The 25,592-nt window shown below is 65.4% G+C and overlaps 2 protein-coding genes across 7 annotated transcripts in view; both read left to right on the top strand.

The window, feature by feature from the left end:
* Positions 1 to 15,580, top strand: part of NOTCH1 (notch receptor 1) — a 43,762-nt gene extending 28,182 nt beyond the window's left edge. Inside the window, exons 16-34 of the mRNA XM_070430287.1 lie at positions 172 to 291; positions 547 to 699; positions 1,048 to 1,276; positions 1,914 to 2,115; positions 2,909 to 3,062; positions 3,159 to 3,343; positions 3,870 to 4,002; positions 4,278 to 4,535; positions 4,615 to 4,727; positions 5,776 to 6,347; positions 6,476 to 6,877; positions 7,282 to 7,430; positions 8,069 to 8,285; positions 8,430 to 8,517; positions 8,614 to 8,779; positions 9,741 to 10,036; positions 11,160 to 11,307; positions 11,404 to 11,501; positions 12,570 to 15,580. Of these exons, the coding sequence (XP_070286388.1) occupies positions 172 to 291; positions 547 to 699; positions 1,048 to 1,276; positions 1,914 to 2,115; positions 2,909 to 3,062; positions 3,159 to 3,343; positions 3,870 to 4,002; positions 4,278 to 4,535; positions 4,615 to 4,727; positions 5,776 to 6,347; positions 6,476 to 6,877; positions 7,282 to 7,430; positions 8,069 to 8,285; positions 8,430 to 8,517; positions 8,614 to 8,779; positions 9,741 to 10,036; positions 11,160 to 11,307; positions 11,404 to 11,501; positions 12,570 to 14,033 (5,147 nt within the window). The 3' untranslated portion in view covers positions 14,034 to 15,580. The remainder of the gene's footprint in view (positions 1 to 171; positions 292 to 546; positions 700 to 1,047; positions 1,277 to 1,913; positions 2,116 to 2,908; positions 3,063 to 3,158; positions 3,344 to 3,869; positions 4,003 to 4,277; positions 4,536 to 4,614; positions 4,728 to 5,775; positions 6,348 to 6,475; positions 6,878 to 7,281; positions 7,431 to 8,068; positions 8,286 to 8,429; positions 8,518 to 8,613; positions 8,780 to 9,740; positions 10,037 to 11,159; positions 11,308 to 11,403; positions 11,502 to 12,569) is intronic.
* A 7,538-nt stretch (positions 15,581 to 23,118) lies between these two features.
* SEC16A (SEC16 homolog A, endoplasmic reticulum export factor) overlaps positions 23,119 to 25,592 on the top strand; it is a 30,088-nt gene continuing 27,614 nt past the window's right edge. For 4 of the 6 annotated variants that reach the window (XM_070430294.1, XM_070430293.1, XM_070430292.1 and 1 more), the window contains exon 1: positions 23,119 to 23,392. The gene's annotated coding sequence lies outside the window, so the exon portion shown is untranslated. Of the gene's footprint in view, positions 23,393 to 23,867; positions 24,013 to 25,592 lie in introns of those variants that run through there. The other 2 variants (XM_070430295.1, XM_070430290.1) reach the window with 2 other exon arrangements.

The raw sequence follows: 25,592 nt of genomic DNA, 5'->3' as shown, positions 1-25,592 counted from the left end.
GTCTCAAGCCCGAGTTCCGGGCCCCGACTCAGCCAGGAGCTCACCCAGGGCCTTACGTGCAGCCCCGTTGGTCTCGACGGTGGGAGGACCAGCACACGGCGGCCTGTGGATGCCACGGGGTTGGCCCTCTGGCCGGGCTCCCCGGGCCTCACCATCTACCCTCTCCCGCAGGAGCCACGTGTGAGGTGGTGCTGGCCCCGTGTGCCTCCAGCCCCTGCAGGAACGGCGGCGAGTGCAGGGCGTCCGAGGACTACGAGAGCTTCTCCTGCGTGTGCCCGGCCGGCTGGCAGGGTGAGGCCACTGCTCCCCCAGCCCCGGCCCGTTTCCACGGAGCCCAGGAGGACGGCCCCAGGGAGGGAGGGAGCTCTCCTCTATGGAGATGAGCCGGGGGTTCTGAGCCACCTGCAGGGGGGCTCTATTAGCAAGAACCCACCTCGCCCTTCCTTTCCTCCTGGGGGTCCCCAAGGCCCACCTGGGCGTGAGCCCCCGGACGTGGGTGGACAGGAGGGGCCAGGAGTGGGGCTGAGGTGACGCTACCCCCCCCAGGGCAGACCTGCGAGGTGGACATCAACGAGTGTGTGAAGAGCCCGTGCCGCCACGGCGCCTCCTGCCAGAACACCAACGGCGGCTACCGCTGCCACTGCCAGGCGGGCTACACCGGGCGCAACTGCGAGACGGACATCGACGACTGCCGGCCGAGTGAGTGGCCGCCCGCCCACCTCGGAGACGGGCAGGACTGGGGGAACGGAGGTGGCGCTGGCTGGGTGCGGGGGGGCCCTGGCCATACCAGCTGTCACTCCCAGAGAGGCCACCCGCCCAGTCCAGGTGGGAGTGGCTGGAGGGCGCCGGGTTGGTGCTGGGAGGTGGCAGCTGGCGTGGACCGAGTGGCGTGCTTCCGGGCGGTTCTAGGAGGCTCCGGAGCAGGACTGCCCGGCGTCAAGCCCGCCCGACACCTCCCGGTCGGTTCCCAGGAGCTCCTCCCCCAGCGAGGAGCCACCTTAGGCCCCGCCCGGCCGCCCCTCAGCCTGCGCTCCTGTCCCTCCCCAGACCCGTGCCACAACGGCGGCTCCTGCACGGATGGCGTCAACACGGCCCTCTGCGACTGCCTGCCCGGCTTCCAGGGCGCCGTCTGCGAGGAGGACATCAACGAGTGCGCCAGCAACCCCTGCCGCCACGGCGCCAACTGCACGGACTGCGTGGCCAGCTACACCTGCACCTGCCCCCCGGGCTTCAGCGGGATCCACTGCGAGAACAACACGCCCGACTGCACCGAGAGGTGGGTGGCCCCGGCAGGTCCGCTGCGCCCGGGCGGCGCGGGGGGAACGGGCCGCGCGGGCCATGCACGGGGTCTGGCAGCCTGGCCCCCGGGCAGGCGTCCACCCGTCACGCAGAGCTGGCCGAGCGGAGCCGGACCGCTCCTGTCCTGCAGGGCTCCTCCTAGGGGGCCATGGTCAGGTGGCGAGGCAGGAGCCAGGGACCCTGGCGGTTTAAGAGCTGGCGCGCCTCCTTCCAGACAAGGAGAACGTGGGACTCGTTTCCTTTTTCACCTTGGCTGCCGGGAAGCTCGCACTGAATGTCCTCGTTCCCGTTTCCTGACATGATTCCCTTCTGTGTTATCTATATGAGCTCTGATGTTCCTCTTGTTTTTCCCTTAACCCCGGAGCATTAGAAAGCTCCCCTCAGGATGAGCAGTAAGGAAGGCAGAGGAAAGGGAGGGGGTGTGATGGGGTTTGCGAGTCTGAGGCCCCCAGTTCTGTCTCAGGGGCCCCCTGAGGCTGCCGTGGGCCTCCGTGAGGTTCGTCAGGCTGCTGCTGGCCCGGTGTGGCCGTCAGGCCCCCCGTGGCCACGGTCTAAGCCAGCGTGGCGGGTCCGACGCCCCAGTCACCCTCCCTCCGGCGCCTGCCCACCTGCAGCTCCTGCTTCAATGGTGGCACCTGCGTGGATGGCATCGACTCCTTCACCTGCCTGTGCCCGCCTGGCTTCACGGGCAGCTACTGTGAGCACGACATCAACGAGTGTGACTCGCGGCCCTGCCTGCACGGCGGCACCTGCCAGGACAGCTACGGCACCTACAAGTGCACCTGCCCGCTGGGCTACACCGGCCTCAACTGCCAGGTGAGCGAGGAGGAGGGCGCCGCTGGGCCCGCTCCCGGCGGCCGGAGGAGGGAAGAGCCTGGCTGCGGGGCGGGGTGCCCACGGGCAGGTGCTCCTGGGGGTCTGGATGGCCGGCCTGGCCCTGGCCTGGCCTGTGCTACCCCCGGAGGAAGCAGAGGTGCTGGACGGGCGGTCATCCAGGTCAGGGAGCAGAGGTCTGTGGAGAGCACAGGGACCAGGTGATGCAGGGGAAGATTGGTTGTACAGGGTTTTTTTTGTTTTGTTTTAATAGAGCCTTATTCCAGAGAGGAAGGGAGAGGGAGAGAGAGAGAGAAACATCAGTGATGAGAGAGAATCACTGATCGGCTGCCTCCCGCACGCCCCCTACTGGGGATCGAGCCTGCAACCTGGGCATGTGCCCTGACCCAGAATCAAACCCCGGACCCTTCAGTCCGCAGGCCAGCGCTCTATCCACTGAGCCAAACCGGCTAGGGTGGCTGGGGAAGGATTGTTACAAGCTCATGTTTTTATGGGAAATATACAAAAGTATTAATGGTTGACCTGCCTGGGGAGATTTTCACATGAAATATCAATTACAAAAACTCCCAGCAAAAGCGTCTAAGATCTTCTTTGGAGGAAAGGGGTCTGGATTTGCTGGCGGGGGTGGGGGGGGGCCCGCCCAGTCCCAGGCTGCCCCTGAGCAGTGGGAGCCCACGGGCCTCAGTCTCCACCTCTGTGGGATGGGCGTGAGGTTTTCTGGCGAGTGTGGGCTGCGCGGCCGGGAGGGGGTATGAACGCTGCCCTGCGCCCCCAGAACCTGGTGCGCTGGTGCGACTCCTCGCCCTGCAAGAACGGCGGCAAGTGCTGGCAGACCAACGTCCTGTACCGCTGCGAGTGCCACAGCGGCTGGACCGGCCTCTACTGCGACGTGCCCAGCGTGTCCTGCGAGGCAGCCGCCCGGGAGCGAGGTAACCGCGTGTCCCCTCCCAGCCCAGGCTCCCCCGGCGGCCAGCCCCCGGGAGGGAAGCCCCGGCCTCACGCTCGCGCCACGGCGTCCCTCGCAGGCATCGACGTGACCCACCTGTGCCGGAACGGCGGGCTCTGCATGGACGCGGACAACACGCACCACTGCCGCTGCCAGCCGGGCTACACGGGCAGCTACTGCGAGGACCAGGTGGACGAGTGCTCGCCCAGCCCCTGCCAGAACGGGGCCACCTGCACCGACTACCCCGGCGGCTACTCCTGCGAGGTGGGGGCCCATCCTGGGGGAGGGAGGGGTGTGTCTGGTGTGGCACTGAGTGCTGGGCCCTGGGTTAGGAGCCAGCTCAGTAGGGAAGACTCAGCCCAGCAGATGCGAACGCCTTTTAGTCCCATGAAGGTAGAGCCAGGGTAATCAGGGAAGGCTGCCTGGAGGAGGTGTCCCGAGGGGGTGGAGGGAGTGGCTGGAAGAAGAAGATGCACTGAGAAGTTGGACAGGATTTCCCTCCTGTAGGATTTTTTCCCCCTTGTTCACCTGACACCCCTCCTGAGACCCCCACATCTATCTCAGGAGATGGGGCCTGGCCCCGGCTCTGGGCCATGACTTAGTTTATGGGAGCCCTTCTCAGGGTCGGCTGGACAAGAGTCGCCTCCTGGTCAGCCCGATGTGAGGAGCCCACGGCTTCACCAGGCAGGAGGGCAGCTTGTGTGGCTCTGTCAGCACGGGGGGCGGGGGGCAGCTCACACCCCGGCTACCCACAGAGCCACAGCCCCACCCCTTGTCGTCTCGCTGACAGTGCGTGGCCGGCTACCACGGGGTGAACTGCTCCGAGGAGATCAACGAGTGCCTGTCCCACCCGTGCCAGAACGGCGGCACCTGCATCGACCTCACCAACACCTACAAGTGCTCCTGTCCCCGGGGCACACAGGGTAAGGGCCGCCACACCGGGGCTGAGGTCCAGGGGAAGTGGGCCGTCGGGCCCCCTGTGCCCGGCCAGAGGCGTCCCGGACCTGGCCAGAGCCTCGTGAGGGCGGAAGGCAGGGGCAAGGCCGACGGAGCCAGGCCAGGCCTCCGGCACCTGGCAGCCCGCTGAGCCAGCCTCCTGTCACGCCCGGGCACCTGTGTGTCCCTGTCCTCGCCGCTCGTCCGGGGAGGGAGCGGGCAGCGTGTGCCGCGCGGGTCCCTGACGCCCGCGCCCCTGCAGGCGTGCACTGCGAGATCAACGTGGACGACTGCAACCCCCCCATCGACCCCGTGTCCCGCGGCCCCAAGTGCTTCAACAACGGCACCTGCGTGGACCAGGTGGGCGGCTACTCCTGCACCTGCCTGCCCGGCTTCGTGGGCGAGCGCTGCGAGGGCGACGTCAACGAGTGTCTCTCCAACCCCTGTGACGCCCGCGGCACCCAGAACTGCGTGCAGCGCGTCAACGACTTCCACTGCGAGTGCCGCCCCGGCCACACCGGTGGGTGCCCGGCCGGGCGGGGGGCGGGGAGCGGGCCGGGGCTGCGGGTGGCGCGCCTCACCCCCACGCTCCTCCCCAGGGCGCCGCTGCGAGTCCGTCATCAACGGCTGCAAGGGGAAGCCCTGCAAGAACGGCGGCACCTGCGCCGTGGCCTCCAACACCGCCCGCGGCTTCATCTGCAAGTGCCCGGCGGTAGGTGCCGCGCCCGGGGCGGGCGGGGAGGGCCCTGGCCTCGGGCGGCCGCTGACGCCCCCTGCACCGAGGGCCTGGCCCCGCACACGTGTCTGCTGAGGCCTCCCCCGTCCTCATGCCCCTCAAGGTCATCTCTCGTGTCCGTGAACTTGACTTGCAGAGCAGTTTTATTGATTTACTTATTTGTTTACTTAACATCTTCTTACTGATTTCAGAGAGGAAGGGGGAGGGGGAGAGAGAGAAACATCAATGACGAGAGAGAATCATTGATCGGCTGCCTCCTGCACGCCCCACACTGGGATTGAGCCCGCAACCCGGGTACGTGCCCTTGTCCAGGCTAGAACCTGGGACCCTTCAGTCCTCGGGCTGACGCGCTATCCACTGAGCCACACCAGCCAGGGCCAGAGCAGTTTCAGATTCTCAGAACAATCCTGCGGTAAATACGGTTCCCAGTTCTGCTATTAGCTTCTTGGTCCTGGGGTCCACTGTTACTATGGACACTGTTACTATCGACGAGCTGACATCGATGCCTTGTTATTTAGTCAAGGCTGCAGTGCACCCCCGGGCGCAGGCTGACTCCCGTGTTGTGCTGCGGGCTCTGGATTCTGACACGCAGAGTGAGGCGTCCGCCGTGGAACGCACGGCGTCGGTGTTGTTTCCTGGGGCCCTGGGAACCCTGTGTGTTCGCCCTTCCCGCCAACCTGAGCTTTTTATGTTCACAGAAGAGCTCTTTACTTTTTTAACATATTTTTACTGATGTCAGAGAGGGCGGGAGAGGGCGAGAGAGGAACATCAATGATGAGAGAGACTCATTGGTCGGCTGCCTCCCGCACGCCCCCCACTGAGGATCCAGCCTGTGGGGGGAGCCGGGAATCGAGCCCTGACCTCCTGCTTCCTAGATCAATGCTCAACCACTGAGCCACCCGGTCGGGCCACAGAATCTCTCTTTAAGGGGTTCTGCTGCCCAGGGAAAGGCGGCCGGCCCCCTCCCGGTGGGGACCTGGCGAGCCAAGCGCCGGCTGACCCCTGCGCCACCCCCTCCCCGCAGGGCTTCGAGGGCGCCACGTGCGGGAACGACGCCCGCGCCTGCGGCAGCCTGCGCTGCCTGAACGGCGGCACCTGCATCTCGGGCCCGCGCAGCCCCACCTGCCTGTGCCTGGGCCCCTTCACGGGCCCCGAGTGCCAGTTCCCGGCCAGCAGCCCCTGCGTGGGCGGCAACCCCTGCTACAACCAGGGCACCTGCGAGCCCACCTCCGAGAGCCCCTACTACCGCTGCCTGTGCCCCCCCAAGTTCAACGGGCTCCTGTGCCACATCCTGGACTACGGCTTCCGGGGCGGCGCGGGCCTGGACATCGCCCCGCCGCCGGTCGAGGAGGCCTGCGAGCTGCCCGAGTGCCGCGAGGAGGCGGGCAACAAGGCCTGCAGCACGCGCTGCAACAACCACGCGTGCGGCTGGGACGGCGGCGACTGCTCCCTCAACTTCAACGACCCCTGGCAGAACTGCACGCAGGCGCTCGAGTGCTGGAAGTACTTCAGCAACGGCCACTGCGACAGCCAGTGCAACTCGGCCGGCTGCCTCTTCGACGGCTTCGACTGCCAGCGCGCCGAGGGCCAGTGCAAGTGAGCCGGCGGGCGGGCGGAGGAGGGGCCCGAGTTCCAGTGCCAGATGCCAGCTGGGGGTCCCCTGGGGGCCGGGGCGGGGCCGGGCGGGTGGCGGGAGGCTGAGCGCGCCCTCCCCGCGCCCGCAGCCCCCTGTACGACCAGTACTGCAAGGACCACTTCAGCGACGGCCACTGCGACCAGGGCTGCAACAGGGCCGAGTGCGAGTGGGACGGGCTGGACTGCGCGGAGCACGTGCCCGAGCGCCTGGCGGCCGGCACGCTGGTGGTGGTGGTGCTCATGCCGCCCGCGCAGCTGCGCAACGACTCGCTCCGCTTCCTGCGGGAGCTCAGCCGCCTGCTGCACACCAACGTGGTCTTCAAGCGCGACGCCAGCGGCCAGCAGATGATCTTCCCCTACTACGGCCGCGAGGAGGAGCTGCGCAAGCACCCCATCAGGCGCTCCGTGGACGCGGACGGCTGGGCCGCGCTGCTCCCGGGCGGCGGGGGCGGGCGCTGGCGCCGGGAGCTGGACCCGATGGACATCCGCGGGTGAGTGAGCTGCGACCCCGGCCGAGCCCCGCGTGACTCTCGGGGCTGCCCCTGGAGCAGCGTGCCCTCCGCTCGATGGTGAAAGAGCCTGAGGCTCCGACAGGCCCCGGCAGAGGCAGCAGGAGGGGACCGGCCTGAGGTCTCTGTCCTGCTGAGATGGGGAAGAGCGGGATTTGGCACCCAAGGGAACCACAGGGAGTGGCAGGCCTGGGTGGGCGGGCCTTGCGGGCGTCTCCTCCAGGGCCGTTCCTGCCCGGACCTGGCTCCCTGCCGCCCCTCCTCGCGCTCTGGGGCCCTGTCTCCCCGGGGCCCCTCGGGATGCTACCACCAGGGCCCCATCTAGTCCCCAGGGCGCCTGGTGGGCAGCCGGGGAGCCTGCCCTGAGCCCTGGCCGCCTCCCGCAGGTCCATCGTCTACCTGGAGATCGACAACCGGCAGTGCGTGCAGGCCTCCGCCCAGTGCTTCCAGACCACCACCGACGTGGCCGCCTTCCTGGGCGCGCTCGCCTCGCTGGGCAGCCTCAACATCCCCTACAAGATCGAGGCCGTGCAGAGTGAGTGCCCCCCGGGGCCCCGGGAGGGGTCGGCGCCCAGCTCCCCCCACGGCGCGCTTGCTGCCCGTTCCGTGCCCTCCAGAGCGCGGGGAGCCCTTTTCTGGAAATTTCTGCCTGGCACATCCTCCCTCCCGGAGTGACGGCTGCCGGTGGGGCCGGCCCGGGGGACAAGCGCCTCCGCCGGAAAGGGGCGCTCTGTCCTCTCCCCACCCTCCCCCCCGTTTTCTTTGTTGGGTATTATTTCAAAATCATTACAGCTTTTTAAAAAGGGGAGCGAGGGGGGGAGGCATTGATCGATGTCATGTGAAGAGTTGAAGTTTGTATCTCGGAAATCCCCGTAAATCCTGTGTCTTAACAGCTCAGCGTGAGCGCGGCGATTCCGAGCGGGCTAATCCCTCCTCGAGGAGCGGAGAGTGAGGCCGCCCGACGCGGGGCTGGTGCAGGAGAGAGTTTAGCGATAGTTTGCAATTCTGATTAATCACGTCAAAATGACCTTATTTCGGGGGGCGGGATGGAGGAGAGCGGGGGAGGAGGCGCCCGGCCGGCCACGGAGCCAGTCCGCTGCCCCCCGGCCGCCAGCCTGCCACCGAGCCGCAGCCTGATGCCCGGGCACCCGCCGCCGGCCGCTCTGCCCGCAGGTGAGACGGTGGAGCCGCCCCCGCCCCCGCCGCTGCACTTCATGTACGTGGCCGTGGCCGCCTTCGTGCTGCTCTGCTTCGGGGGCTGCGGCGTGCTCCTGTCGCGCCAGCGCCGGCGGCAGCATGGCCAGCTCTGGTTCCCCGAGGGCTTCAAGGTGTCGGAGGCCAGCAAGAAGAAGCGGCGCGAGCCCCTCGGCGAGGACTCCGTGGGCCTCAAGTGAGTGGACGCGGCCCCGGCTCCCGGGGGCGTGAGGGAGGCGGAGTGCCTGCAGACTGGCCGGGTGCGGTCTGGGCATCGCCAGCGCCTTGGGGTTCCCCGGGGAGCCCCGCTCAGCCTCGCTTCCCCCTCCCCCCCCCGCAGGCCCCTGAAGAACTCCTCGGATGGCGCCCTCATAGATGACAATCAGAACGAGTGGGGCGACGAGGACCTGGAGACCAAGAAGTTCCGGGTGAGTCGGGGCTCCGGGGACCCCTGGGTGTGTGCCCCCCGCCGCCCGCCGGCCTGGTGTGACCTGGCGCGGCTCTCTGCTTGGCCCCGCCTCCAGTTCGAGGAGCCGGTGGTGCATCCTGAGCAGGATGACCAGACGGACCACCGGCAGTGGACGCAGCAGCACCTGGATGCCGCTGACCTGCGGGTGTCCGCCATGGCGCCCACGCCGCCCCAGGGCGAGGCCGACGCTGACTGCATGGACGTCAACGTCCGCGGGCCCGGTGAGTGCGCTCAGCCAGCCTCCCTCTCGGTGCGAAGCCCGCGCTTCCCTGGCCGGAGCCCACCTGCCTCCTCCCCTGAGCCCTGGGGTCAATATTCTGAAGGTCGAGGGGGGCGGGGCGCTCAGTCCTCCCCGGCTGCCTCCTGCCTGACCCCCGGCCCGCTCTGCCCGGGAAATAGGTTTCTTCTCCCACAGTGCTTGCTCTGAGGCACCTGGTGTTGGTTTCCTGGCTGCGTTTTGATTTTTACATTTTTTACGTGTTTGGCCCGGCCGGTGTGACTCGGTGCTTGACCAGGAGGTCAGGGTTCGATTCCTGGTCACGGCACAGGCCCGGGTTGCGGGCTCCATCCCCAGTGTGGGACATGCAGGAGGCAGCTGATCCACGATTCTCTGTCAATCGTTGACGTTTCTATCTTTTCCTCTCCCTTCCTCTCTGAAATCAGTAAAAATATTTTTTTAAATGACATATGTCATTGAACTTAAAAAAAAAATGTGTATGTTTTTATTCATTTTAGAAAGAGGACAGGAGAGAGAAACATCACTGATGAGAGAGAATCATGGATCGGCTGCCTCCTGCACGCCCCACACTGGGGATGGAGCCCCAACCCGGGCGTGTGTTCTGACCGGGAATCGAACCGTGACCTCCTGGTTCATAGGTTGACGCTCAACCCTGAGCCCCGCTGGCCGGGCCCTGGCTGCATTTTCACGTCGTCTTTCCCTGGGGGGTTGTGGGTGGAGACCTCGCAGGTTGTAAGCAGAGCCGCAGGTCTGTTGCCCACAGGTCGCTTGGCCCTGGGACTTGGCTCTGTCCCTAGGAAGCTCAGATTGGTTTTGGTGGCACCCGGGCCCCGCGTGCAGGGCCACATGTCCTCACCGGCTGTCCACCAGCCAGGAGCGCCGTCACGCTGCCCAGGGCCGCTGCGGGGCCGGCCTCCTGACCACCCACCCGTGTCCCCCTGCAGACGGCTTCACGCCCCTCATGATCGCCTCCTGCAGCGGAGGGGGCCTGGAGACGGGCAACAGCGAGGAGGAGGAGGACGCCCCGGCCGTCATCTCGGACTTCATCTACCAGGGCGCCAGCCTGCACAACCAGACCGACCGCACCGGCGAGACGGCCCTGCACCTGGCCGCCCGCTACTCACGCTCCGACGCGGCCAAGCGCCTGCTGGAGGCCAGCGCCGACGCCAACATCCAGGACAACATGGGCCGCACCCCCCTGCACGCGGCCGTGTCCGCCGATGCACAGGGCGTCTTCCAGGTGGGCAGCTGCTCCGCCCCCCTCGCCCACCGTTCTGGGCCGGGCCAGCATCTCCGGTCGCCTGGACCCTGCAGCCCTGGCCCCAAGCGTGGCCTGAGCAGGCATAGCTGGTGTCTTAGCCTGAGCCGGGCACAAGGCCAGGGAGGGCCCCGAACCCCACGTGTCACCCTCGCAGGGAAACCAGGCTGGGGAAGGTCCGCAGGAGCCCCAGGGACGTGCGGGGCGAGGCCTCCTCACCCCGACCCGGCCAGGCTCCCCCCCCACCTCAGGGCCCCCCACACCTTGCTCCTCCGCGTCGGCCTTGGCCAGAGGCACAGCCTGTGGCCGCGTGAAGGCCTTGGAGGCTGCCGCTTCCTGCCTGCGCCCCTGGGAGCTGGCCTTGCTGGGAAGCCCAGGACGGGCTAGAGTTAGGGGTTTGGATGCCTGGGGCTCCGGGGAGCGTCCCTGGCAGAGGCTCTGGTCAGCCGCCTGCCAGCCCCCCGGTCTGTGACCCGGCTCTGGGCAGCCCTGCCCTGCACGGATGGGCAGGTGGGAGGGGCAGAAGCCAGGGCGGTCACCACAGAGGTGCTGATGTCACCGTGTTTAGGCCGTTTCCCTGCAGGAAGCACAGGTTGAGAACGGAGCGTAGTTGAATGGGGACAATGCCGAGGAGCCCAGGCCGGCTCTGGCTGTGGGTGCAGTGCAGCCTTTTAGGCCCTTAGAGACACATTCTCACGCCCACTTCGCAGCAACGAGGCTCGTCCTTTTCGCTGTGTGGTGCCCGGCTCTTTCCACCCGCCAGCCAACAGCGATCACCCTTCTGGCCTGAGGCCTGGGGGGGCAGCATCTAACGGGCTGCCCCCAGGGTCCCGCGAGCCTGGCTGGAGGTAGCAGAGCTCAGCAGTTCTGAGCGTGGCTCCGGCCTCGGCGCCAAGGCCACGTGTGGTCACCAAGGGGCTGGTCTGTGGGCAGCACCGCCTGCGTCCCGGCCTGACCCCACGCCCCCAGCAGCTGCCAGTGAAGTCCTGCCCTCCCCCCCCCCACCTTCTCACGCCATGACCTTCCAATCTTGCTGGGGCTCCTCTGACCCCAAGGGGGCCTTGGGCTCCGCTTCCCCCAGCCTGAGACCTTCCCTGTCGCCCAGATCCTGATCCGGAACCGAGCCACGGACCTGGACGCCCGCATGCACGACGGCACCACGCCGCTGATCCTGGCCGCGCGCCTGGCGGTGGAGGGCATGCTGGAGGACCTCATCAACTCGCACGCCGACGTCAACGCCGTGGACGACCTGGGTACGCCGGGCGCAGCGCGGGCCGTGGGGACAGGCGGGGCCCCTGCTCGGCCCCTGCTCGGCCCCGGCCAACCCTCTGCCTCTGCCTCCCACACAGGCAAGTCCGCCCTGCACTGGGCCGCCGCCGTGAACAACGTGGAGGCCGCACTCGTGCTCCTGAAGAACGGGGCCAACAAGGACATGCAGAACAACAAGGTGGGTGGGCGGCGGGGGGCCCTGGGCGGGGGGACGGGGAGCCCAGGCCGGGCCCCTGGGAACTGGCACACGGTAGACGCAGACCCCATAGCTCGGTGCAGCCCTTCCTTCATCCGACCTGTGCTCGCCGGGCCTTCCCACGCACAGGGCTACCGCCCAGCAGGGCATTGGTCCCAGTACAGGAGTGACCTGGACCTGACCTTCTGTCCCCCCTGCCACTGGGTGCCCTAGACGGTGTGGGTTGAGCTGGAACCCGGGTGGGTGTGGGGGGCTCGGGGACCGAGTGGCCCCAGAGGTAAGGTGAGTGGCTACCTTCCTGCTGGTGAACCCACCCTCTCACCCACCATGGCCAGTCTCCCCTGCAGCCCAGAAACGCTTCTCCTGGCTCCAGTCTGACCCCCTGGTGTCCTGAACCTGCACCAGCAGTGTTGGGCACGAGGGGGCACTGGTGGGCACAGCTCCTGAGTCCCCGGAGTGGGCACTGGGCAGCCTGGGCCTCAGACGCAGGGACTGGGCACAGGGCATCAGGCCATTGCGTTTGCGTCTGTGCAGCTTTCGGGGGGAGAGAGGCCACAGTGAGAATTCCCGTGGGGTCTGTGACCCACAAAGGTAAACCCTCCCGATTCAGAACGTGTAACCCCACAGACCAGCTCCGGCGGGCTCAGGCGTGTGTAAGGCTTTGTTTTTAAGACTTGGTCAGCCCAGCCCGTGTGCTCAGTGGTTGAGCATCAACCTATGAACCGTAGGGTCAGGGTTCGATTCCCAGTCAAGGAATATGCCCGGGCTGCAGGCTCGATCCCCAGTAGGGGGCGTGCAGGAGGCAGCCGATCCATGATTCTCTCTCATCGTTGATGTTCCTACATCTCTCTCCTCCTCTCTTCTCTCTGAAACCAATAAAAATGTATTTTAAAAGAAGAAGAAGTCTTGGTCCAGGTAGGCACCGGTAGGGGGCCAGGTCAGGACGAAGGAGCCCCCTCCCCCTGACGGGTGGGGCGTCAGACCGCGGGTCCCTCTGGCGGGGGCGGCACGGCGGAGGGTGACCCTCCCTGTCTGTGCCCGTGTCCCCAGGAGGAGACGCCCCTGTTCCTGGCCGCCCGCGAGGGCAGCTACGAGACGGCCAAGGTGCTGCTGGACCACTTCGCCAACCGGGACATCACGGACCACATGGACCGGCTGCCGCGGGACATCGCCCAGGAGCGCATGCACCACGACATAGTGCGGCTGCTGGACGAGCACAGCCTGGTGCGCAGCCCCCCGCTGCACGGCGCCCTGGGCGGCGCGCCCACCCTGTCGCCCCCGCTCTGCTCGCCCAACGGCTACCTGGGCAACCTCAAGCCGGCCGTGCCGGGCAAGAAGGCACGCAAGCCCAGCACCAAGGGCCTGGCCGGCGGCAAGGAGGCCCGGGACCTCAAAGCGCGGCGGAAGAAGGCGCAGGACGGCAAGGCCTGCCTGCTGGACAGCTCCAGTGTGCTGTCGCCCGTGGACTCCCTCGAGTCTCCCCACGGCTACCTGTCAGACGTGGCCTCGCCGCCCCTCCTGCCCTCCCCGTTCCAGCCGTCTCCGTCTGTGCCCCTCAACCACCTGCCGGGCATGCCCGACACCCACCTGGGCATGGGCCACCTGGGTGTGGCGGCCAAGCCCGAGATGGCAGCCCTGGGTGGGGGTGGCCGGCTGGCCTTCGAGGCGGGGCCGCCACGCCTCTCCCACCTGCCCGTGGCCTCCAGTACCGGCCCAGTCCTGGGGACCGGCGGCAGCGGGGCTGTGAATTTCACCGTGGGCGGGACCACGGGCTTGAACAGCCAGCGTGAGTGGCTGTCCCGGCTGCAGAATGGCCTGGTGCCCAACCAGTACAACCCCCTGCGCGGGAACGTGGCGCCCGGCTCGCTGAGCGCGCAGGCTCCCGCCCTCCAGCACGGCGTGATGGGCCCGCTGCACGGCGGCCTCTCTGCCTCCACCCTGTCCCAGATGCTGAGCTACCAGGCCCTGCCCAGCACGCGGCTGGCCACCCAGCCCCACCTGGTCCAGACCCAGCAGGTGCAGCAGCCGCCGCAGAACCTCCAGATGCAGCAGCCGCCGAGCATCCAGCAGCAGCAGAACCTGCCGCCACCCCCGCCGCACCTGGGCGTGAGCTCGGCCACCAGCGGGCACCTGGGCCGGAGCTTCCTGGGCGGGGAGCCGAGCCAGGCGGACGTGCAGCCGCTGGGCCCCGGCCTGGCGGCGCACACCATCCTGCCCCAGGACAGCCAGGCCCTGCCCACGGCGCTGCCGTCCTCGCTGGGCCCGCCCATCGCCACCGCCCAGTTCCTGACGCCACCCTCCCAGCACAGCTGCTCCTCCTCGCCCGTGGACAACACCCCCAGCCACCAGCTGCAGGTGCCCGAGCACCCCTTCCTCACCCCGTCCCCCGAGTCCCCCGACCAGTGGTCTAGCTCGTCCCCCCACTCCAACATCTCCGATTGGTCCGAGGGCATCTCCAGCCCGCCCACCAGCACGCAGTCCCAGATCGCCCACATCCCGGAGGCATTCAAGTAAAGAGCTGGCCACGGAGCCACGCTTCTGGCCACGGGGCCACGCTTTTCTGGCCATGGGGCCACGCGTCCCGGCCACGGGACTACCTTCCTTCCCCAGGCCCTGCTGGGGCATTCGCTCGGCACTCCACGGACACCGGGCCGACCAAAGGAGCTTATTTTTTTTTAAAGAAACATGTTTTTATACAAAATAAGGACAGAGAATTGAACTTTTTTAGTATTTATTTATGTACTTTTATCTCACATGGAAACACTGCCTTTTTATTTATATGCATCATGTTCTCTCTCCCAGGAAACTTAGTAGTTCTCAGCCATGACTTCCCTCCGTAGGGAAAAGATTGTTACATGTCAGTAAAACACATGAACAAAGATTCATGATTGATACATGCCATTTATTTATTGATTTCTTTTTTCAAAATCCAAAAAAGAAAGAATGTCGGAGCAGGGAGGTTTGCGCCAGCGTCGTCCAAAAAGCTCTTGCGGGGGCCTGGGCCGGCGCGATTCCCCCGGGAACCCCCGCGCCCCGAATCTAGAGACGGAGGCAAACCACCCCCACCTCCGCACGTGGGAGATTTGCATCTAAAGTGGGAAAGTGAAGGGAAGTGGATTATACGTGTGGGTGCTTATCTGTGGATTTTTGAGAAAGGGCTTCTGACGGCGTGTTCTCAGGGTGCCGCGTGCGTCCGGGGCACGGATCATGAATCTTTGTTTCAGGGTCAGTGTTATGTAGTTGCTCGTGGGTCTTGCTGGTCTCGTTCCTTCCGGAAGCTCCTCCGCCCCGCTTGGGCCTTGGCATTCAGCGCCACGTAGTGTGAGGTCAGGCGTGGCTGCGTGGCACCGCCTGGGCCCGCGTGGAGGGCTCCTACCCTTTTGTGGGGAAAGACGCCGCCTGGGCCGCACCGCCCGGGCACCTCCGCACGCACGTCTTCCAGGCCCCGGGGAAGGCGGGCTGGTGCCGCCCGGCTGGGGCTCGGCTCAGAGCACCCTCCACCGAGGTTTGGAAAACCGCTCTGTGTCCGGCCTGAGTGTGCGGGGCTGTTGGTCCCGGGGGACAACAGGAGCCTGCTCTGGGGGTTCGTGTGTCCGGGGAAGGAGCAGAGTCTTGCAATGTCAAGTATAAGCCTGTTGCAAAGGAAATGTCTGTACATAATTTTCAAAGGTGGATTTTGTTTAAGAAATCTGAGTGAACACGCCCGTGGGGTCACGCTGAGGAGGGGGTGTCGGAATGGGTCCCACTCACACCCCTGGCCTTGACCTGCAGCGGCCCCCGCAGCTCCTGAGCGAGCCTGAGCCCCGGGAGGGGGTGCCCGCCTCCTCGGCAGCTCCTACGGCCCCGCCAGGGGCGACGCTGTACCATCCCTTGTGGGTGTGAGCAGACGCATCCTAAGATGTTGATTCTTACTGTTTTATAAAATAGAGTGTAGTTTACAGAAAATGGAATCTTTTGTAAAAGTTAACGACATGCAAAACTGTAGGTGATAAAATGATGTATTTTTTTTTTCATCTTTTTTTTGTTAACTGATTTGCAATAAAGACGATACTGATAACACCCAGATTTTCCTAAACTCGGCCGTGCTGTTGGCTCCCTTTCTGGGAGGGCGGGGAGGCAGGGAGGGTCAGACACCCCGAATCCCTCCGCCTCTTCTGACAGGAGAGCGATGGGGAGCCGCCCGCCCTGGCCTGCGGCCCTGCTGTGTCCACAAGTTCCAGGGTCCTTGCATCTGCCCGGCCAGCCCCCGCCCCCAGGGAGAGTGGGGACACGGCAGAGCAGGACACATGCGGCCCCATCCAGGGGCCCTGGGGTGACGCGAGGCTGTAGGTTCTCCCATCCTATTGGCCACAGAGGAGCGAAGGCACCGCGGACCAAGCCCGGGGTGGCAGGCGGGCGCTGGGGTGACTGACTGGAAGGCCCTGAGAGCTGAGGGGTGCTGGCTCGGGGCACCATTTACTTGGGACGCTGAGCAGGACCGGGTGCCCTCGTGGGCCTCCCTCCTCCCTCCTGCTCCTGGCCCTCGCCCAGGCAGGTGGACGCCACCACGCAGGTTAGGATCTGCCGGCCCCTCCGGCTGGGCCCTGCCTCCTGCCCCGACTCCCCACCCAAGCACACGTGTGAGCTCAGCCTCCTCACTGCATTTGTCTTGGTTTTGGGTTTTTTTTTTAAAGATGAGTAAAGCCTGATGCTTTGTCGTTTTTGTTCATCTTCATCCAAGGATGTTTTTCCATCGATTTTTAGAGGGAGTAGAAGGGAGTGGGGGCGGGGGGGGGGGGTCAGAAAGAGAGGAACACCCATGTGAGGGAGACACGTGGGTCGGTTGCCTCCCGCACGGTCAGGCCCGAGGAACGAGCCTGCCACCGAGGTCCGTGCCCTTGACTGGGATCGAACCCAGGACCCCTCAGTCCGCAGGCTGATGCTCTACCCACTGGGCCACACTGGCCAAGGCTCCTCACTGCGTCTGGATGCCTCCGCCCGTCGCATGTGCTGGCCCTGCGATGCGTGGGTGGGACAAGCGGCTCCAGGAAGTGAAATAAGGTTCCGTGGCGCACCTTCCTGAGGGACGGGTTCAGCCTGAGTTCTGCCCAAAGCTCGCAGCACCCCAAAGTCCCACCCCTAGGTGTGCACCCAGGAGAAGCGAAAACGGACCCAAGTCCGCGTTCACCGCGTTCACAGCAGCACCGTTCACGGCAGCTGAGAGGCGGGCCCAGCCCTGGTGCCGTCAGCTGACGGGGGGATGAAGGCGGGGGGGGGGGGGGGGGCGGGCGGGGCCGAGAGGGGGGAACAGTGTGGTCCATCCACCCAGGGAGGGTGAATTTTGTGTCAACTTGGCTGGGCCATTCGACCAAATGTGAGAGCGTCTGGACGAGATTCACCTTTGAACAGGTGGACGGAGCAAAGCAGATGGCCCTCCCTCCTCGGGTGGGCCTCGTCCAATCAGGTGACGATCTAAACCAGCGGTTCTCAGCCTGTGGGTCGTGACCCCTTTGGCGGTCGAACGACCCTTTCACAGGGGTCGCCTAAGACCATCCTGCATGTCAGATATTTACATGACGATTCATAACAGTAGCAACATGACAGTTATCGAGTAGCAACGAAAATAATTGTATGGTTGGGTCACAACAGGAGGAACTGTATTTAAAGGGCCAGAAGGTTGAGAACCACTGAAAACAGGATGTAAAGGCTGAGTAAGAGGGGTCTCCTCCAGCTGGGCCGCGAGCTGGCCATCGGACCAGCCTCCTGCCTCTGGACTTGGCCTAGAGCAGCGGTTCTCAACCTGTGGGTCGAGACCCCTTTGGTGGTTGAACGACCCTTTCACAGGGGTCACCTAAGACCATCGGAAAACACATATATGATTACATATTGTTTTTGTGATGAACCACTGTGCTTTAATTATGTTCAATTTGTAACAATGAAATTGGGGGTCACCACAACATGAGGAACTGTATTAAGGGGTTGAGGCGTTAGGAAGGCTGAGAACCGCTGGCCTAGAACATCGGCCCCCTGAGTGTCCAGGGCTGTCACGCATCTTGGGACTTCTCTGTCCGTCATCGACCTCTTCCGTGTGTTCCCGTCGGTGCTGTTTCTCAGGGCGCACGGACAGCGCAGGGTCTTCCGCCTGGAACGAGGGGCGTGAGGCGGCCGGACCCATCGGGCCGCGTGCGGGCGATTCCAGGTCTGATGACAATGTGCACAAGCGTCCAAGGTTAGATTCTGCGAATTTCACCTCAACAAATTCATTGCAAAAGAGGAGGAGCTGGCAGCGTTGGACCTTCCAAGAATTTCATCCAGGGGCTCCCACAGATGCAGCAGGATGGGCCCCGGGGAGGTGCCCTTGGCCTTGGGGACTCCCTGCTCCCCAAGTTAATGGAGCCCCTGCAGAGGCGATGACGCCCCCTCTGCCACGTTTAAACGGGGCGCTGGGCACCCGGCCCCGCCCGCCTGGCAGGCCGCCAAGGGCTGGGGTGTGAGGAACTAAAACAGGGCCCCCCTCAGAAGGACCCCTGCCCCTCACCAGGCACCTCCCAGGGAAGACGGGCGCTCCCTCGGGGCTGAGCTCAGCCAAGACCCCTGACGGAGGAGTGTCTTACGGGCTGAGCTGGGTCTCCCAGCTTCACGTGTTGAAGGTCGAGGTGCCCGGGCACCTCCGCACGCGGCTGCGTCTGGAGCGGGGTCTTTCCGGAGGCGAGGGCACTGGGGCGGGTCCGAGCCCAGCCTGCCTGGTGAGCTCCTAGGAGCGAGTAGGACCAGCCCCGGAAGGTGTGCGAGCCTCGGGAAGCCCGCCTTCCTCGCCCGCCAGGTCCTCCTCTGAAGAATGAAGGTAGGCGAGGAGCGACTGCTCTCAGCACCCGCCCCCATTCCTGGGGGGCCCAGAAATGAATGCCCCCCCCCCCAGGGCGCAGTCAGGTAATGAGGAGCAGCCTCACACCTCCCTCTGCAGCCCCGGGGCCTGATCCCGAAGGAGCCGGGGTGTCCCTGCGGCCAGCTCCCCGGAGCGGCCAGCGGAGCAACGACTTGGACTTGCCGGCCCAGGCTGCCCGCTCGGAGGCGGTGTCTGCCGCCCCCTGCTGGCCGCATCCCGCCAGTGCGCCCTGGGCGAGCAGGTGGTTCCGAAGGGCCGTCCACCTACCTGGCCAGGTGAGTCTCAGTTTAGCACCTCACCGGCCACTCGGGGCCGCCTCCTGCGACGCTGCCTTGTCCCACTGGACAGCTGCGGGGGCAGAGGCGCAGAGGTCGGTGACGGCCGGGCCCAGGGGCTCCGGGTCCATGTTCTCGTGACCAGTTGAGGGGTCACCTTCCCGTGGAGGACTGGGGCCTGGGGGGCCTGGAGGGCCTATGCCACTCGGCCTGTGGCTTTTCAGACAAGGAAACATGCTCAGGGAGGAAGCTGCCAAGGTCACGGCCAGGAGTTAATGTCCCTGCCAGCCTGGCACTTGGCAACCTGCAGCTGTTGGCGCTCTGCCCGGCGGCACCAGGGCCCTTTCTCTTCCGAACCACAGCCCCCACCCAGCCGCCAAGTCCATGCCTGTGACTCGCTCAGGACGCTCGCCTGCCCGTGCGGTTTGTTCCCCGGGCTGGTGTGTGGCGCCCGTGCTGGGCCGGGCTGGGGGCTGCGGGCGCCGCTGGCAGAGGGTCATCCGGGGGTCAGCTCCCCCCGCCCCCCAGTCTGGCCCAGCCGCCTCGCTGCTCGCCCAGGGTCCCCAAGGACACCTGCCCAGCTCCCGGCTCTCGCTAGTGCCGTGCGGAGAGCCCGGGGAGGCCTGGCGGCGGCGGCAGTCCTGGCCGACAAGCCCAGAAGCTGCCTTCGCTTTCCGATGTCAAATCCCCCGCAGGGCCCGCAGGGCCCAGTGCAAACCCCCAGCCGAGCCCCGCTTCCCGGGTTTCCGTCCCAGCTGCTGCAGGAGCTTCTGTGAGCTTTGGCTGCAAATGCTCGTCCCCTCCCATCACTGCCCTGTCCCACCCTCTGTGGGGGGACCCAGGCCCGGCCGCTGTCCGGTGATGGTGCTCGCAGGGATGAAGGCCAGGGCTGTCTGACCCGCAGCCGTAGCCCCAGTTCCCAGCAGGGCCTGGGGCGTGAATGTGTGTGAGAGCAGGGCAGGAGGCCGGGGCCCCGCTGCAGCTCAGGGGCCACCACGCAGTCGCCTGCGGCTCTGTGGCGCCCCCGGGTGCAGAATGGGCACCCGTCCCTGCCGCTTATTTAGCGACTTAGATGCTTGGCACTTGGCACAGCGATTCAGAAAGGAAGGCCCCTGGGACGGGGCCACGCCCAGAGGCCGCACCGGAGAGAGGGCCACGCTCACACTAACGCACCTCGGACGGTGGTGACATCTGTCAAGCCAGCCGCTACGTGGACTTGCTCCTGCAGGGCCCCCAGGAGCCGGGATGGCCTCACGGTGCTGGCCTCACAGCCCGGCCTGCACACGCTTCTCACACTCGGCCTGGATGCCCACCACAGGCCCCCGCACACCGACAGGGGCCAGATGCTCAGATCCACAGGACACACTAACCCCAAGCCCCTCCCCCAGACCGGGGTGACTCCCACCCTGACCCTCTATCCCGGCCTCCACAGCTCTCACCTCCTCAGGAAGCCCTCCCTGCCAGCTCACCCCCCTCGGAGACCCTACAGGCCTTCGCCTGGACCGTCCAGCCAGCCCTGTCTCATGGAGGCAGCCCTTCCTCTCTCCAGGCCGCTAAGCGGGTAGGTCCCCCTCCACCCCAGCCTCAGCGCCCAGGACAGAAGGTGCAGGCCAGGGGCTGAGCGGGGTGCCTGGCATGGAGCAGGCCTACCCTACAACTACCTACAAACCAGTAAATGCAGCTGCTTCATGCGCTGCAGGGGGTGGGAGAGTGCAGGGTGGTCCTCCTCTGAGGACCACCGGGCTGGCTGGTGATCAGGAGAGAGCCAGCACCACAGCCCCAGTAAGCCCCGTGCTCTAGACCCACACTGTCCAGTGCAAATGCAATGCCAGCCACTGAGGGATTTTAAAATATAAAATGTTTTTATTGATTTTTTTTTAGAGAGATGGGAAAGGAGAGGGACGGAGAGATAGAAACATCCACGGGAGAACATTGATTGGCTGCCTCCTGCACGCCCCCACCTGGGGATGAAGCTGAGACCCAGGCATGTGTTTGGTGCTTGGGTCGACACCAACCACTGAGCCACACTTTCTAGCTGCTACATTTGAACTCAAACTATCCAAAATATTATCATTTCAACGTGCAATCAGAATTTATTGTGAGCTCTTGGCACTCCAGCGCGTACTTCGAGCTTGGAGCCCCTGGAGGTTCCGCCCAGCCCCGCCCAGGGCTCAGTGGCGGTCTCCTTGGACGGACGGACCAATGCGGGAGGCCGGCTGGCGTAACCAGGGGAAGGTCGGCCGGGTTCTCTGGCACGGCCTCTGCCCATTGTCCTGGCAAGGGTGCGCCCCTGCGGGCTGGGTAAGGGGACAATAACTCCGTCCTGGAACTTCGGGGGAGGAGCTACAACTTGGCCCTCGGACTCAGCTACGACTCTGCAGCTGGTTCTCGCCCACCCAGGGGGCCTCAGGGAGGGGCGACATGTCCATGGAGGAGTGGACATTGCAGGCAAAGGGGAGGATGGCTCTCCTGGCAGCACACCTCCTAGGCACACCACAGTCACCCACACAGTTCCAGGTCATGCCTGTGGTCCCAGTGTGTGCATTCACAGCGCCCCCTTCCTGTCCCCCTCAAGCAGGTCAGACTCGCGGCGGGCGGGCCGCATGCCCTCACTCAGGCAGCGAGTTTGACCTGCTTGGCCTGGCCTGAAGGCCAGCCTTTCCTGCCCCCCAGGCTGATGCTGAGGGAGGTCCGGAAGCTGGCAAAGGGCACACAGCCTCCAGGCAGCAGGCTGGGCTTCAGAGCAGAGGCTCTTGACTCAGGGGTTCTTGGCCCAGAGGCTTGATGGCTCAGCCTTGGGCCTCAGGACCCTCCCTGCATCCAAGGCGGAAAACAGCTGAAAACAGAGGCGGCCTCCATGGGAAGGCTTGGCGGGAGGAGGAGGGAAGGGGAAGAGAGCCCAAGGCCCCCCATGCCAACGCTGGGCTCACAGCTTTCCTTAAAGTCGCCCCATAAAAGTCAGCACCTGCTGCCTCTGTACCAGCCCTGCCCCAGGGCCCTGGAGTCTTTCCTTTGCCCATGAGGGTAGTTTCTGCAGCTGATGGTCTCTCCAAGTTAGAGTCCCCCGGGCCCACCCCTGGGCTCCTCAGAACGCCAGAGGGGCAGGTCTCGGCTCCAGCTCTTGGGCCCGAGCCCGAGATAGTCGGTGCTTTCGCCTGGACCGTTCAGCCAGCCCTGTCTCATGGAGGCTGCCCTTCCTCTCTCCAGGACACTGGGTCCCCCTTCCCCCCAGCCTCAGCGCCCAGGATGGAAGGTGCAGCCTGTCAGGCGGAGGGCTAGCAAGGACACCCCCTGCCGAGTGGTCTGTTGGGACAGAGCGGCTGCGGAGCACCGTGACCACCAGGAGGAAGCGGATCAAGGGCCTGGGGCCCGGGGCTGTTCCACCAGGAGTTCTCAACCCTGTGTTGAAACAGGCTGAGAACTCGCTTTCTGCAAGGCAAATGTTAGCTTAGCAGAGTGGCCACGTCAGATGGCATGAAACTCTCCCCGCACCCGCCTGGGCTCTGACAGCGTGGCTGCTCCCTCGCCAGCGTCACAGCAAACAAATAGCCCAACCACACTCCTTCCTTCTTTCCTGGCCTCTGGGTCCCACGGGTGACTGGGGTGCCTTCCCACCCCAGGCGGTGTGGCAGCCCCTGTGGCAGTAGCAGCAGCCAGCACGGAGAGCTCGGCCGTCAGGTGCTGCCAGACAGGGACACCTGCCACCCTTCCTGCCTCTGGAAGAAGCTGGTCAGTGGGGCGGCTGATGCCCTTGCCGATCCCTGCCAGGCAGGAGTGCAGGTGAGTGGGTCCGGCCGCCCTTCTTTCATCGGGAAAAGGAAGATACAAATGGCAGCACCCCTTCTTCCCTAAGATCCTCCATGGAGGGCTCCGATGGTGCCAGGACGAGGCAGCAGCCACGGGGAGGAGCAGGAGATTGGGGCCCAGCAGCTTAACCTGTTGTTCGGTACCTCGGGGATCGCGCTCATTCAATACAAACATCCACTCAGCCGTTGGAGCCTTCATCCACGGGGCTCCGCGGTTTAGGGGACCCGGCTGGGCTCTCGAGGGGCATTAGGCAGGCAAGAGAGGAACTGGGGACTGCGCGCCCAACGCCCGGACAGGATTGAGTGTGTGCATGGGTCACGCGCACAGGGGCCGGTGGAGATGGCCGCGGAGCCAGGGAGTTTGGGGCCTGGGCTAGGCGGACGGCGCGGCTGGGAGCCGACAGGACGACCGACTCCGAGGAGCGCACAGGTGGGCAGTGGGGCTTCGACGCAGCCTGTGGATTGGGGGCCGGCGGCGCCTGCCCCGTCTAGGGCTCTGTGGAGCAGGCGGGCATTGCTTCGCGAGAACTAGTGTGGACAGAAACCAACTTCACCGGCAGAACTGGAAACCCGAGACGCGATAGCCGTAACCAGGCAACCGCCGGCGGCTCGAGGTGCGCACGCGCACTCCGCCGCGGGTCAGCGCATGCGCCGTTGCCTCCCGCCAGTCTACCAGCCTTCGAGTCCAACGACCGAATGGGAAGAACGCGCCTGCGCCAGAGCACCGCTCGGGTTCTCCGCTCAGCAGAAAGCAGTTCTCGGCAGGTGCACCTGCTGGCATCAGTCGTCCAGGACTGATTCTTCCTTCGAGTCTGACTGAAGAATCCCTACTATTCACACATCCTACAACGAGAAACGGCTGCGAGACAGACTCAGCGTAACCGGGGCGACGTTTAGGAGCGGCCCCCCGCGCGCCCTCCCAGGCAGGTGGGCTAGAGGCGGGGCGAAGAGATGGGCGTTGGAGGACTGGATGAGGCGGAGGGCGGGGCCAAGGGCCGGAACTAAAGAATGGGGCGTTGAAGGATTGGACGCCGTCGGGGGCGGGGCCAAGGGATGCGGCAGTGAAGGATTGGACGCACGCTGGGGCGGGGCCAAGGATGGGCCAAGGAAGGTGGCGAGCAAGGGGCGGGGTTAATATGGGGCGTGGCGAAGGGATGGGCGGAGACCAGGAGCGGGATGAAGGGCTGCGCGGTGAAGGACAGAACGCCGGGGAGGGGCGGGCCAAGGGGCGGAGCGTCGCGTCACCTGAGCAGCTCCTGGGGGCGGGCCTAATAGAAGGGGCGGGGAGAGGGGGCGGGGCGTTAGAACAGCTGCGAGGGGCGGGACTGGTGGCGTGGCGGGAAGGCGTGGCGCGCGTTGACGTCGCGGCCGGACACGTCGGCGGCGCGGCGGCCCGGGCGACCGGAGCCGGATGTGCCAAGATGGCTGCAGCGGCTGCCGCATCTACGCTCGTCTTAACTGCCGGGCCGGCTGGCGCCCGCGGCTCCTGAAGGGCTGGCACCCGGGACTGCGGAGGAGCCGGGCGGGGGCCGCCCTGAGGCGCGCCGGTGAGGGCCGGGGTCGGGGCGGAGAGGGGCGGGCGGACGGGCCGGGCCCAGCCCCGAGCGGGCAGTGAGTCTCCGGGTGCTGCCGGAGGGTCGCCGGGGCGGGTGGGCGCCCATGGGCCGGGGAGCCGCGCGCCGCCGCCCTCCGCCCCTCGCCGCCCGCCGGTCAGACAGACGCGGACCCCCTCGTACGGCCGGGCCTGGGCCAGTGCCCGGGCTCCGCTGTGTTGACACTTGGCCGGCGGGCGGCCTCGGCGTGGCGTCTCGGTGGAACGGCCGGCAGCCTGCCGACCTGCAGCTCTGCAGGGCGCACACGCCCCGGACGGGTCTCAGTGCGCCCACGCTGTTGTGTCCTCCTCGTGAGATCGGCGTCCCTCGGACCCACGGGGCCGCCTTGCCGTTGGCCGGTCATTTCGTGGCGAGGGGACCAAGATGTCGCAATGGAGGCCGCCGAGCGCTCGCGTTTCCTGCCCGGGGTTAGAGGTCATGTGTGAACCAGCTTCGCCCTTTTCGCGGTGAAAGTAGGACAGTACGGAGTCCGGACACATCGCGGCCGTTTAAAGCCCGTGGTGGCCGCTTCCCTTTGGACCGGCTTGGAGATGGGGCAGGAGTCGCTGACGACTTTGTGTTCAGTACCTAGGACGGCAGGTGTCAGCCAGAGAGGTGTCCCCGTCCCCTCCGATCCCGGACGTGGCAGGAGGCCGTCCGAGCCAGAGGCTGTCCGGGGTGACACTTCCTGGGGCGACACTTGTGTAGGGCTGAGCGCAGCCACCCTCCCTGCAGGCCCCCCCCCCATGCCCTTACCTAGCGTCCTAAGTGCTGTTATCGCGCAAAGATAAGACAAGAGGCAAAACAGCGTATTTCTTGTTCCTGTGACTCATTCACCTTCAGCAGCAGCCACTGCCCAAGTGGCCAGTCGTCCTGAGCGTTTCCTCTGGGCGGTGCGTGCACCTCACGCTCCTGCGGCCGCAGACATCGCTCCCAGTGCCCAGGCCCCACCGCCTTTTCCTTTTACCGTCTGCGGTGTTGATTCTCTGGGGCAAGTGCCCCGTCGCCTGGCAGGGACGCCCCGTGGGGGAAGCTTGTGGGCAGAGGCGCAGAGGCAGGTGCTCCTCCGCAGGCCTGCTGGTCTGCACACACGGCTCAGCTAGAGGTTTGCACACCCGGCTCAGCTGGAGGTTTGCACACATGGCTGGCGGTTTGCACACCCAGCTGGAGGCGGCGCTCTGGGAGGGGCCTCGTGCTGTAACTCGCTCAGTTCAGTCGCCAGGAACTTATATGAAAAGTAGGTTGTGCTTTTCACACAGATACAGGCAGTTTAAAGGAAGAGCGAGGTTTACGGAGAATGTACTAGTATCTCTAAGGTCAACTGGTGTCTTTGAAAGTTAAAGCTCGGTGACTTGAGGCTACAGAAGGATTTGCTGGACGGAATAGAATTCCCTACAGTCGTGAGATAAATGATGTGCAGTTGTGCTGTTTTTTGCTGGTGAAGAGAGAAAAAAGATCGAAAGAATAAGACTCTTCAAGATTGTTTCAAATGAAATTGGTATATTGCTAGAAAGTTCTCAGTTGTGTGGGGGGTG

Source organism: Myotis yumanensis, unplaced genomic scaffold (assembly GCF_028538775.1).
Source record: "Myotis yumanensis isolate MYYU_CA2020_CCGP unplaced genomic scaffold, mMyoYum1.0.hap1 SCAF_12, whole genome shotgun sequence".
In the NCBI taxonomy this organism is placed as follows: Eukaryota; Metazoa; Chordata; class Mammalia; order Chiroptera; family Vespertilionidae; genus Myotis; species Myotis yumanensis.
The sequence above is the reverse complement of the archived record's forward strand: the minus strand, read 5'-3'. Positions and strand labels throughout refer to the sequence as shown.